Below are 12,828 nucleotides of genomic sequence, written 5' to 3'. Positions count from 1 at the left end.
ACAGCGAGGCAACTAAAACAATAAATAGGTGGGGCTTGTCATTTTATGCTCTGCAAGTGAGCTTTTTGTGAGGTGTCAACTGCTCTTAGTGCAGACCTGGGATCAGGTTACTCCAGGGCCTGTTCTACACTACACCATCGGGAGGCTGCAAAGACACCTGAACCTGGAGTGGGGTTGTGGATCAATCATTACCACCCTAAATGAAATGTAAAGCTATCATAAACTAGAATGACCCTCAAGTATCACTGGTACCCTTGTGGTTAAGATTAGAGAAAACTTGCATCATTTTGAATGTCTTTCCCTATGAAAACCCCTCTCTTTCACTAAAGGGTAGAGAACACTCTGCTCCCTGTAACTTGTCTCACTGAATCACTGACAAAGGCCTTTTAGGACTGCAATACACCCCACTCATTCTTAATACAAGTGGTGCTTTGCTAGGCTGCGCACACTGGGCAGTAGTTTGTCTCCATTTTTCAGGGCATGGGGGACTTAGAAAACAGTACACTCCACCATTTGTCTTGCCCCTACAACAAAGGGACAAAGAGGGAAACAGACCAACACGGGGAAATATATGCTGGACGACCTACAATGATGTCAAGCTACATTCAGATTCACACGCAGCTATGGCAATTCCAAGGATGAAGTTGTACAAAAAGTACAACAGCCAGGAAAAGAAGAGTGGAGGAACTGACTCAGCATCTGTCCCCAAATGTGACTTTTGTTTTTGACCAACAGATAGTAGCAGAAGAGCATTAAGAAGCTGGTGCAATCACAGTTTAAGATCCGTGCAATATGACTTCGGAATAAGGAGCCTATAAAACAGTATGAAATCCAGTGAAGAAGAAAATACTAACTAGAAAAAATTGGTTGTTTGTCCTTAGCAAAGAAAGTCATCCAGTGGAGCTACAAAGACAGTGCCAAAGGTTGAACAGTGTGTGTATCTAAGATCCTTCAGTGTTAGATGATGCTCCCGAACTTTGTGCCCTGTATGTGTGGCACTGCATGCAGAGGAAAGAGAAGATGTGTGCGTGCATGTGCGATGTTGTTTGAATATGTGTGTGCATGTGTGTTTTGAAGCATCAGTGCAAGGAATCCCTCCACATGGAGTATTGCGATAGTTTTTCAGGTTTCCATTGATAACTCAACAGTTGTAAATCCCAGAGACTGACTTGGATTTACTTCCAGTGATTGCAGTGGCATATAGGTGCGATCCAAAGGAAATAGGCTGAATCCAAACTTCCACAATGAAAAAGGTTAACCAGTCGATGAAGTGGAGCTCTCCACCAAAAAAAAAAGAAAAAATAATTAAATTAAAAAAAACATGTGGCAGGGAAGATTTGCCACATTTGTAGCTGCGTAGTAGGTAAGTAATAAAACCAGTTCAGGTCTCACCATTCACTTTCATAGATACATAGATCACATACAGTTAAATTATCAGTGTGCGGTCAGAAGAAGACCATATTTGAAAAAGCAAAATACACAAACAGCAGAACAAAAAACTGTGTGTTATCCCAGGCTGTGGACGTTGTTGAGTCTGATCCAGAACATTAGAGACTGTGAAATGACTTTTTTTTTTTTTACTTTGGTTCTAAAATCAGAGGATTAGGAGGTAATTTGTTACAGATTAGACAAGATGACTCAGGAAAAAAAACTAAGATTAGATTAGGTCCTTATGAGAAAATTGAGTTATGCCATGTGGTATTCCACAACAAAAATTTAAGAGATAAAAAAAAAGTGCTTTGCTTTGTTTTTTTTCTTTCTTCTGTTTTGCAGTGTGCTGTCATGAGCTACATGAAAGTGGCCGTCAAACTCGCAACAGGTCAGGAGTTTTTCCAGGAAGTTACAAGGCGAATGTGTAAGATGCACAAAGAAGTCCATGGATTGTCAAGAGTCTCCAAAGTTCCTGTGAGGGCCATGAAGCGTTAACCCAGCTTTTTGGAGTCTCCTCGTGACTTTCTCAAGTGAACAAAACCACTTATTCTACTCGTTGTGAGCCAAAACACTTCAGGAGTTAGTGCTTTGACCGTCTGAGAGGAATTTATAGGCTGTTAACTCCACAGCTCAACATTTTTCTCAGTCTGGGAAAACTTGTGGCTCTGCATAAACAGCATTGTAAAGAAGTCCATATACTACGAGTGGGAGGGAAACACCAGTTTGACAGAAGCTACTTCTTGTGGGAAGTTCCTCTGCTGCCGGATTTGTTTCCAGAACGACGGACGGGCACCTTGGATACGGGGATCCGGGTGCGAGCTGGAGGAGGTGCTTGGGTCTTTGGTGGAGGGGATTCAGCTTCGAGGACAGACGAAAGCGCAGACTGGCTCACAGAGTGGGGTGGGGGGGTCGGTCTGGTGCTCACTGGGATCTTGGAATCCCGAGGGAGGCTGGTGCTGCCTTTCATGGATCGGAAGGAGGAAGAGGAGGAGGAGGAAGGAGGGCTTGCTTGGGATGTGGGGCTCAGTTTGTATTCAGTAGATGGAGAGGGTGTACTGTTCAGATCTTCATCTCCTCCCTGCTCTTCATCATCATCATCATCATCATCATCCCCTTCCTCCTCTTCGGGGTCGTTGTACAGGTCGTACAGGTGGTCTCCAGAGCAGCTGTCACGTGAAAGAGCCAGCCTCTGGTTACGCTGCAGCCCGCTCTCATCAGGTGTTGCCGTGGGAGTGGCTGACGGTGTGTCCCAGTATCCCTCATCGCTGAGTGGCTCTTTCTCACCAGGTGATGTGGGATGGCGGCCATGAGTGTGGGGGAGAGGGGGTTTAGCTGCCCGACTTCCTGCACCACCACCACCACCACCACCAACCACTGGGATCTTACTGAGCCCCAGCGCCTTGACCTGGGGTATGTTTCGGTCTGAACTTCTGGGGGCTGTGGTGGGAATGTGGCTGCTGCTGGAAGGGTTGGTGTTGCGGGGGGGATAAGTGGAATTGGAGGATGAGGATGAGGGAGGTTGGTGCGATCGGGGCAAAGCCGGGGAGTTGTCCCCCGTGGAGGGCAGCATGTGCCAGAGCCCTTGCATGTCTGCGTCGTCCACTCCTTCTGGACTCGCCATCTCTTCCCCGCCACCCATGTAAGCCACCACGCCGCTGCCAGCTGGGTGGTGTTGCCGCGGCGGCGGCGGGGGAGGCACCCGAGCCCGGGCCGGAAGAGAAACAGGCACTGAGCTTGTGGAAACAACAGAGAACATAGGCTGGCTCAGCTGGGAGGGAAGGGGAGGCTTGGATGGGGAGCCACGGGATGTGGCACTGCTGCTGCTGCTGATACCAACCGTTCTCCCGACACCTGCTCCCACCACACTCCCCCCTCCTCCTCCTCCTCCTCCTCCTCCCCCGCTGCTGCTGCTGCTCGTGCCACTTCCCCCATTACCCGCTGGCCCCTCATCGTCTGCATCAGCAATAATGTCACCGCAGCCGGTCAGTGAATCAAAGCTCTTGAGGGATGTGACGTCAGTGAAGAGGAGAGAGCAGAGTCTGTCCACCGAAGGTTCTGAGGGTGGGTCGCCCGTGCTGCAACGGTCCAGCGGGGGCGTAGCGAGCGAGGGGGTGAGGCTGGAAACGGAGGCTTTGGCTTTTTGGATGGGTGGGCGCAGTGGCGAGTCAGTGGGTGTGTAAGGGAAGGGGGAGTCTGGATCAACAGATGGCCCTGGCATGGCAACACAGTGAGGGGGTGTCATGGTAACACTAGTAATGGGAGTCTCTGTCTCTTGGAGGTTAGTCTCCTCCTCTACATTCCCACAATCCTCTTGGTGATGATGCGGAGGGGGTTCAAGGGTTAGGGTGATGTCCTTTACCTTCTCGGAGACGTTACCGTCCCCATCCTTCTCCTTGTTGCCCTCCACCTCTACCCCATCGCCCTCGTTTGTTTTGTCCTTACGTCTCCATCGCATGCTGCTAAAAAATCCCTTTAGGCCCCTCCCTCTTCTGACAAGCCCTGTACCCCCATTCTCACTCGACCTGAAACTCCCACGTCTGAGTAGCGAGAAGAAACTCAACGATTTGCTGAGGGACCTCACCGGCCCAGCCTCCAGGCTAGCAGGCCCCTCCCTTCTCTGTCCATCGCCGTCGTTGTTCGAGCCCGTTAGTCCATCGTGCGTTCTGCTCCTAACGAGTTCCACCGATGCCGTTGAGCCGTTCCCATTCAAAGAATTCCCCCCATTGTCAGAATTCCCGTTATTCCCGTTGTTGGTGGCCCCTTTGTTCCTGAAGGAGAAGAAGCTGGCCATTCCAGAGCCGGTGCGTCGCTTCCCGAAGAGTTTGAAGGCAGCTTTGTTGATCTTCCCTGTGGGCTGGGGGTCACACTGAGGTGCCACAGGAGGCTCCACACACTCCGTCTGCACCTCCATTATCTAGCACTCTATCACTCTATCACTCTATCGTCTCCCTCAAGCTCTCTAGCTGCCTTACTGTCCTCTCTCTCTCTCTGTGGCCACTCATACACTCACCCTCTCTCTCCACCCTGCTGTCTGCTGCTCTTTCACTCCCACTCTGACTTGCTCTAACGGATGCCTGCTGGTTTTCTCTCTCTGCCTCCCTCCCCTCTTTCTCTCTCTCTCTCTCTCTCTCTCTCACACACACACACGCACACATGCTGGGTGCTGCTCCTCACTGTATCCATGGCAACTGGGTGGGCTAAGCAGCTTTCGTCAATGTTGGCGGGGCGCCAGTGTCTTTCCTCCTCTCCCTCCCCCATGCTCCCCCCCTTCCTCCCCCTCCTCCTCCTCCTCTCCTCACCCACCTTCCCTGTCACCAATGCACTGTTGGCTCATTTCTTTTAATTGTTCGTCAGTTTACAATCCCACAATGCATTGCCTCCATCCCTGTATGTGTCTATGCATGCTTTCTTCCATACATGTCTCGGTGTGTTTGGTAAATAAGCGGAGGTACAGACCCACTGGTGCATTATGACGGATTAAACATGAGTTCAATATGTTTATGCAAGCACTCTCAGTGGGACATGATGAGGTAGAGTGGATAGGCTTATTATTATTGCACATTTGTTTGGATTAAAAGTTGTCAATACCGTGAGGTATGGGTCATAATGGTGGGAAAAATATAACATGTGAAAGTAGACTGCATGGTTAAAAGCACAACTTTTTTTTTTTTTACAGTATCATCACAAGAGGCGAGTTAAGGTTCATTCAAGCTCTAACCCTGTGTGTGTGTGTGTGTGTGTGTGTGTGTGTGTGTGTGTGTGTAGTAAACACAAATAAGCGTGTGAGAAGCCCTGAATTAGAGACCTCAAATACTAGGCTGCTGATCAACAGTATGAGACAGCTTAAGCCGGGATATGGATTTAGAAATTTTTTTAGTGCTGTTGCACAAAGACACGTGCACACACACAGACACACACCCACACACACACAAACTCAGACATGCCTCTACCACAGTTTGGGCCAGACATATATAGGCCATATGGCCCCAAGCCCTCCTCCATATGGACACTGGGCCAGGTGTCTAGATCGATGACAACACATCTAACCGTCATCCTATCATCCTCAGTGTGTGTGTGTGTGTGTGTGTGTTTGTTTGTAACCATTCATACAGTATCATTCTTTTCACTATCGCTGTACTGTTCACTTCTACTTTGGCAACAATTAACTGTTTCTCAATCTCATCTCTGATCCCTAAATATACATAAAACATATTGCATGTGTAAAATGGTAAACTCTTACTGTATGTTGATGAAATAAAAAATATCTACTTCCCACCTTTAAGCTGCTGTTTTTGAAAGTGTCTTTCTCAAAATATGTTATCATCACCTGCAGTGAGTTCACCCTGAGTTCTCCTGTTTTCCATGCAGAGCCTGATCCACTGTGGGTGCTCTTTTTACAGCCTATTCTATCCTCCCAACCCCCCATGAATCTCCCTGATACCCCGACCCACTTACAAGCCTCCTCTCCCCTCCTTCCTTTCCTCCCCTGCTCCTTTTCTCTCCTCCTCCTCTTTCTTAGTCGCTGTGGGCACAGGCTCTCCTCTTCCAGCCCAGTGCTATCAAACAATGTCTGCATTCATCCGCCCAAGGCAACACACACACATACACCCACACATCCGTGGACTTACTAGCACCCACACAAACACATTTCGAGGGCTTCCCCAGAGTAAAGCGCTGAAGCGTATGCTCTCCCCCAATAGGAAAGATAATCTGTCCACTCAGCCCACAAGTCAGTCACCCAGCCAGCCTGGCTAGCAGACAGTCAGTCACCCAGTGTGCCGGTTTTTCAGGTACATACTCAGGCAAAATACCCTAGAGCTACAGTATGTTGTAGCCGGTCAGCTGGCTGTAGCATGGACCTGAAGCTGACACTGAGCAGCAGATGGCTGGTGGATTGATGAGTGGAGAGACTGACGAGTGGGCTCAGTTATCACAAGATGAGACAAAGGATTTTGCTGAGCTCTCTCATGGTGGAAAATGCAAATCATTATGCTGTTTAAATAAGTCCTGACATCATCAGAGCATTTTATACAATGATTTTATATTCTGCATATGATTATCATGAATCTGGCTGCTTAGATTGGTCGAATTTGTTGGGAAAGCAACAGGGTTTAGCGAACGATACCAACATAAAAAAAATAAAGCTTTGTTTGACCTTAAATTCAGCTACAAACTGTAGAAAAAATGAAGAAAGCATCTGCCTATATGACAAGAATTGTAATTGTGGTTTTCTTTGTATATTTGTGGGGTAGATTTAGTCAGTTTTATGTCTGTCAAATGCAACATGTGCTTTCTTGACAACCATAATGATGATTCTTCTGTGTCTTTCTACTGTGAAAGAGAAGGCAGACAATGCACACATGCAATAGAAGAAGTACACACCCTATTATCTTTACACACACTCCCCCTCTCTCCTCCTCCTCATCTGTCTAAATAGGGTTCCCATTTCAGCCCCTTGAGTGAAGCTCGGCACTAAGTGGGACAGTTAAAGGACATTTTCTGTTGCTCTATGCCTGCATGTGGCTGCTAAATGTGCTTTCAAACTCTGGATGGTCTGCTTGCAAAGAGCCTCTGGATGTAAATATTGATAATGTTTTTAAAAGCACATGGGTGTATATGTTTGTATGGTAGAGGAAATGCATATGTACGATTAGAAAGATGTATGTAGGCCCATGAATTTGTAATCTTCCAAATGGTATTAAGGCAAACATCTTTGGCATAAGGACCTATTTGCAAGTTTAGCCAAAATTAGCAATAACTCAACCTTCTTCTACAAAAGTTAGCATGCAAACAAGCTAGCCCAAGCCTGTTTACAGTAATCACTTACCTAGTGATTCACTGTTGCCGCCCATCTGCCCTAAAAACATAGCACTACCCAGAGGACATATTATTAGAATCGGGTATTCTCATTCATCCAGGTCATCGTTTTCTCTGGGCAACAAACTGAATTGAAGGCAGCTGGGCTTGTATTGGTCTGGGAAGACGTTTCACCTCTTATCCAAGGGGCTTCATCAGTTCGCAACACATCGGCCTGACTAGTCCTCACTAGTCTAGCAAACAGTGGAGTAAGACCCAGGTATATTATAGGATGAGTACCAAGTGACTGGTTTTGCATGAATTTACCTTGAAAACAACTCTGTCTTGTAACGTTCTGTTATTATCTCATAGCGTGGTGAATGTGCAGGTCACAACTTGTCCACCAGAGCGTTTTGGAGTTGTTGGATTGTGTATTTGATGAGTTTGATGAGGGAAACCAAGAAATTCTATGAGCCTCCGTAGTGTAGCTCTGAGCAGCTCGCGGCTCCGCTCCGCCATTATAAAAATATCTTACACCGACAATTATACGGCAAATTATAACGAAGGTAACGAACCTACTCCTAAAATTATAGGGATTACGGCAATGAGCCAATCTGCCAAAATGTTGAACTATCTCTTTAAAGAAACTCAAAAAGAAAAAAAACAAAAACAAACCAACACCTGAATGTAGTTTTAGAAGCTCTAGTGACAGGTTGGGCACAGGGGTAAGGGGAAGTAAACACTCAAAAAACACAAAAAAATACCGTGGAACTGAGTGGTGGCATCTTGGCTAGGTTTCAAACAAAGCTGAGGGAGGTAAATGTTGTTGTTGTAAATGCTGTGACATTGATTGATTGAAACCTTTGTTTCTCCCTGCAGGTAGGTGCAGGTGTCCAAATAAAAAAAAAAATGAAGACAGCCAAGTCCGTTCAAAAAGTGCCATGTCCATGGGGCAAAGTGTCAAGTCCATGTGCAGTGTTCTGATTTTAAAAAAGGTGCAAAATTGTAACATATTAATAATCATCACAAAATTGCAAAAGTCCTGAGGGCTGCGAGTACTTTGATGCTTTCACAATATTAAAATAGAGCCTAGATCTGTTTTATAACCAAATAAGACATGAGCATCTCACTTTACAGTATCAGACATTTGAAATACAGTCCGTGTGAGCTGATAGGAGAGGAAAGGTAGGATGCAAATAGGATGTGCAGGAGGAATTGAAGGCATTTTTTTTAAAAACAGATAGCAGGACATCGTAGGATAATTATGCAGGATCTTGAAGCAACATTTGAAAACATTAAATGGGAAGTTAAAGCTTGATCAAAAAGGGTTTTTTCCAAATGGACAGTGATCTCAGGTAGTTGTGACAAATTGAAAACGCTCTGACCTCAATTCAGTTGAAAGGTTTTGTACAGAACTGAAGAAGCATGTGCCTGCACAGAGGTTTAGTTCCACCAGGTCTGTCAGGATGAGTGGGCCAACTTCAGTGACTTACTATAAGGAGCTTGATTGAAGGCGACCTTGAACATTTGACCCAAATTTTACCAAAACAAATTGTATGTAAATGTTTGACACGCTGGGGATGTGATGAAAGAAATAAAAGCCAAACTAAACTATAGACTCTCTACTATAATTCTAAGATTTGAGACAGCGAAAGTTTACCGGGTAAAGGATTGCATGCCAAGAAATATGCAAAACTGAGTTTGAATGTGTTTGGCTACTGTCTGTGTAAAGTTCTTACTTCACCTGTATGTAGCAATAAAAAAAAGCCTCTCCCATGCAAAATATTCCAGATGCAAATCATTTCTAGGTAAAGAGGTTGCACTGCTTTTCCTCACTGTGTCTGGGAGTGGCCACACAGCTAGTCTTCCAGTGAAGTCCTATCCAATCATGTTTTATTTTCAGTCGAATTCATATGACTGTTTGAGATAGTTGCAGTGCAAACTGAAAACATGCAGACAAATATTAAATTAAATTACTTACTGAAACTGTAAAAAAACACTCTTCATTAGCTCATTCGCTTTATGGCACATAATCAAACAAGTCAACACAAGTTTATCTGAATCTAACTTTTCAATCTAACTTCAACCACACCAAGATAATGAGATCATTTAGCAGTTAAAACTTCATCTACGTATAAAACCGCATGGTCATCCAGCCATCACTGGTCCCTTATACATAGCATTATATGGGAACAGCTCACACAGATAAACACACACACATTCCATCATCATTTTCCAGCGACAGATTAAACTAAGCTATTTGTGTGTGTGTGTGTGTGTGTGTGTGTGTGTGTGTGTGTGTGTGGCTGGTAGCACACATGTTCATGTTTGTGTATGTAAGTGTACAGTACTAAACCCCCAAGGATTACCCCCTGTGCTCTTTTGTTACTTTAGTAATCAACAGGGAATGGGACCAACTGTTGTTAAGCCAAGTAAGCACACAATCTGCAAAAACCTGTGAACCATAAACCGACTATCTGTCATCACTTAACTTCATCCTAACATAAAATTAGATAAAAAATGATGTCAACAATATTCAGGAAAAAATAGTTTAGCACCCAACCGGGCATTCTGCCTATAGTGTATTTTCTGTCATCGGACCACAGAAATAGTTTGAAATAGTGACTTAAACGCATCCCATCAAGACTATAACACGTGACAACAAAGTTCTCTCTCTCTCTCTGTATAGGTTTGAATGAGTACTGGATGTGTTTTTGTTGAATGTAAGTACAGAAATCCCTCCTTGTCATCAGTAGTGTTCTACCAGCATGGCGTGCAGTACTCATCTGAATGATTCAAACCCTGGGAGAGACCCTCAGCAGCTTGTCTCTGGAAGAAGCTCCTCAATGTTTAATGTGAGATAACATGCACAAAAGAGGCTACAGGAAGGCTGCCCTAGCAACGACATAGTAGTATACGTGCGCGTTCTTCATATTTCTTCTATACCCACTCACAACATACTGGCCCAGACTGGGATTCAAAACTGGAGCCTCCCAGTCCACTCCCAGTCAGTGCAATTTTCCACTGAGTCCTCAGGTCCACTACACTATTATTATCGTACAAGACACTTCAGGGTTATACTAATCATATAAGTGGAATGTTCTGCTATTGATAACAGCACATATTTCCACATCTATTCATAAAAGGAAAGCAAACTCTTCTGCAAACCTTGTTGACCCCAGCAACATACTAACCATGACTGGGATTCAGACACAAAGCCTCTTGGTCCAAGGTCTACATAGGGACTGACTCTCCACACACAGACACACAGACAGACAGGTTGACAGCTCCTCCATGTCAGTGTTCAGAGGATGATCACAAGTCTAACTGATTAGCCCTGTCTGTTAAATGTCACTCCTGACAGAGACTGCACAGTGGCAGTAACCCCCTACAGCACAGGAAATGTTTTTGTAATTCAGTCTTACATTTGGGTTGATTGAAAATGTGGACATTGCAGGCAGTGATGACTTACGGATGCATTTCAGTATTGCATTAATGCATTTGCAAATTAAAATGTTCATATGAAAAATTATATTTATTACAAATGTCAACTGAAACCATGAAGGATTGTGTGGTTTTCAAACAGCTAAAAGCGAAAAATTATGATATCAGGTGGTGATTGCCTTGTAGTCTGGGAATAAAGTACTTATTTCTCTGTTTTCTTCACTACTTGTAGGCTAAAATGCAACACGTTTTGTTTCAGCACAATAGGAGCACATAAACCCCCATAAAACACAAATACTTCTCACCTTCAACAAGATAACTATGAATTACTAATTAGAAAGTTTTATATATGCTAAGCAAATTTAGTCACCTTTGGACTGAGATTAGCTAGCTGTTCGCTTGTTTGCAGGTTTTATTATGAGCTATGCTACTGGATGTAGCTTCATAATCATAATACTGGTAGATTATGATTTTTTCATTATGGTTAGGTTTGGTAATTATTATTTAACCACAATCTCACAATCTCACTGAAATACCAGGAAAACATTTTTTTAATGTGTGTTATTTTATTGAAATTGTTCTTAATTGTATCATATTGTATATCTTTTATCATCATATTTTCATCATTTCATTCAGTCATTTTTTGTTTGCTAATAAAGTTTTTTAAACCTATTTTATTGCAGCAGCTTTCTTCACCTGATTGTCCTTTTAGGCTCATCAGTTACCTCTGAAGCTCTTTGAGCTGCAGAGTACAATCACAGTTTTAGATTGATGACTGAAAGTTGTGATAGATGAATAATGATATGTTTGTTCACTTGAAGACAGGGTTATTGCTCAGTTTGTCAGTGGGTGTGTGTCTTAGCACAAAGCCCCCACAGTATTCCTCCAGTGTGTGAGAATGTTGAGTGTGGTATGTAAGGACGAAGTTCACGGCCAAAGCTGTAAGCACAAACTCCATAAAGTATTTAGTAGTACACGGGCCGGATAGAACAGGGCAGAATGAAGAGACTTTGGTGTTGCCGCTCTGAGTGCCACAGAAAGGTCGGTGCTGAGGAAGGTTCCACATCAACTCTGATTATCCTCACATCCTCCAGTTTCAACATCCTTGTCATTCTGCAGTGTACAGATTGAGGAAAATGTTTTCTTGTGTAGTAAATCAAATCCAGAGAAGATCAAATCCAAATTTACAACCTTAGTCTGGAGTTAACACAGATACAAAAGCTGAGGGAAAACACAGTCTGGCTCAAAAATAAATGAGAAATGAGAACTTTTGCCCTAAATTCACAAGATACATCCCCAGGGACATACACCTAACCCAGTTAAAATAAAGTAATGTTCCTTTGGAGGTTTCTGTTTAACCTATTTTATCCCATTACTCTTTTCTACAGCAAGATTTTATAAAGCTATGCTATATTATTCAAATTGTATTTTTTATATCCATTTTTGGTGGCAAAGGTAAGCTCTGTGTTAATGTCAAGAGACAAGTTGGGTTATTATTGCATGAATTATTTACGGGAATTTTCTTTTACATCAATTTGGGTAAAATTCTCGTTAAGAAAGGAACTTTTTGAATATGACAACACCCCACCACAGTCAGCTGTCACATATCATAAGTCACTGACACAGAGGACCAATAGGATTTGGGGATCAATGCACATTAGGAAGTCAGATTATCTGATCAATGTGAGAGCTAAAATAGGATTAAATGATCAATGAGGGGGGCAGTTGGACAGCTGGACCTGGTCAGTTGTCAGATCAATAGTTAAATAAGAGAAATGACCCGGCGACTAAAAAAAACAAATTAAACTGCACACAGGTCAGATGGACTTAGTTGCATGGCCACATTCTGGCTCGTGGTCATTTACTATGATAGATTATGTTTAATGATGTCGGATGTGATGTTTTATTTTTTCATCTGATCGTCCAACTGGGACAAAATCAGCTCAGGTCACAAGCAACATTCAGATTAGGTCAGATTGAAGCCACTGGATGTAATGAAATGTTCCTGTTGCCAGAAACTGCGATTTTTGTACCAGATTTCATGAGGAGAGATGTGACCATTCGTGATGAATATCAAGGCCATATATTTTCGACATGGATTATAAAACTGAAACAAACAAGACAACTCACTGTGTTTTTTCCTCTTTTTTGGATGAA

At 43.8% G+C, this 12,828-nt stretch overlaps 1 protein-coding gene across 1 annotated transcript; it reads right to left on the bottom strand.

Moving 5' to 3' along the window:
• Positions 1 to 4,511, bottom strand: amer2 (APC membrane recruitment protein 2). Its single transcript, XM_085763233.1, has 2 exons — positions 1,322 to 4,511; positions 1 to 1,276 (listed from the first exon to the last, which is right to left on the bottom strand). Exon 1 carries the CDS (start codon positions 4,340 to 4,342, stop codon positions 2,165 to 2,167), a length of 2,178 nt encoding a protein of 725 aa, XP_085619359.1. The 5' UTR covers positions 4,343 to 4,511; the 3' UTR covers positions 1 to 1,276; positions 1,322 to 2,164.
• Positions 4,512 to 12,828: the final 8,317 nt, after the last annotated feature.

The sequence above is a fragment of the Trachurus japonicus genome, chromosome 20 (assembly GCF_045865225.1).
Source record: "Trachurus japonicus isolate A0001 chromosome 20, Traja_1.0".
NCBI classification, from domain to species: Eukaryota; Metazoa; Chordata; class Actinopteri; order Carangiformes; family Carangidae; genus Trachurus; species Trachurus japonicus.
Note: the sequence above shows the minus strand (reverse complement) of the source record. Positions and strands in the feature narration are given on the sequence as shown.

Bases quoted from the DNA above. Each gene is read 5' to 3' on its own strand.
- amer2 (XM_085763233.1), bottom strand. From the start codon at position 4,342: ATGGAGGTGCAGACGGAGTGTGTGGAGCCTCCTGTGGCACCTCAGTGT.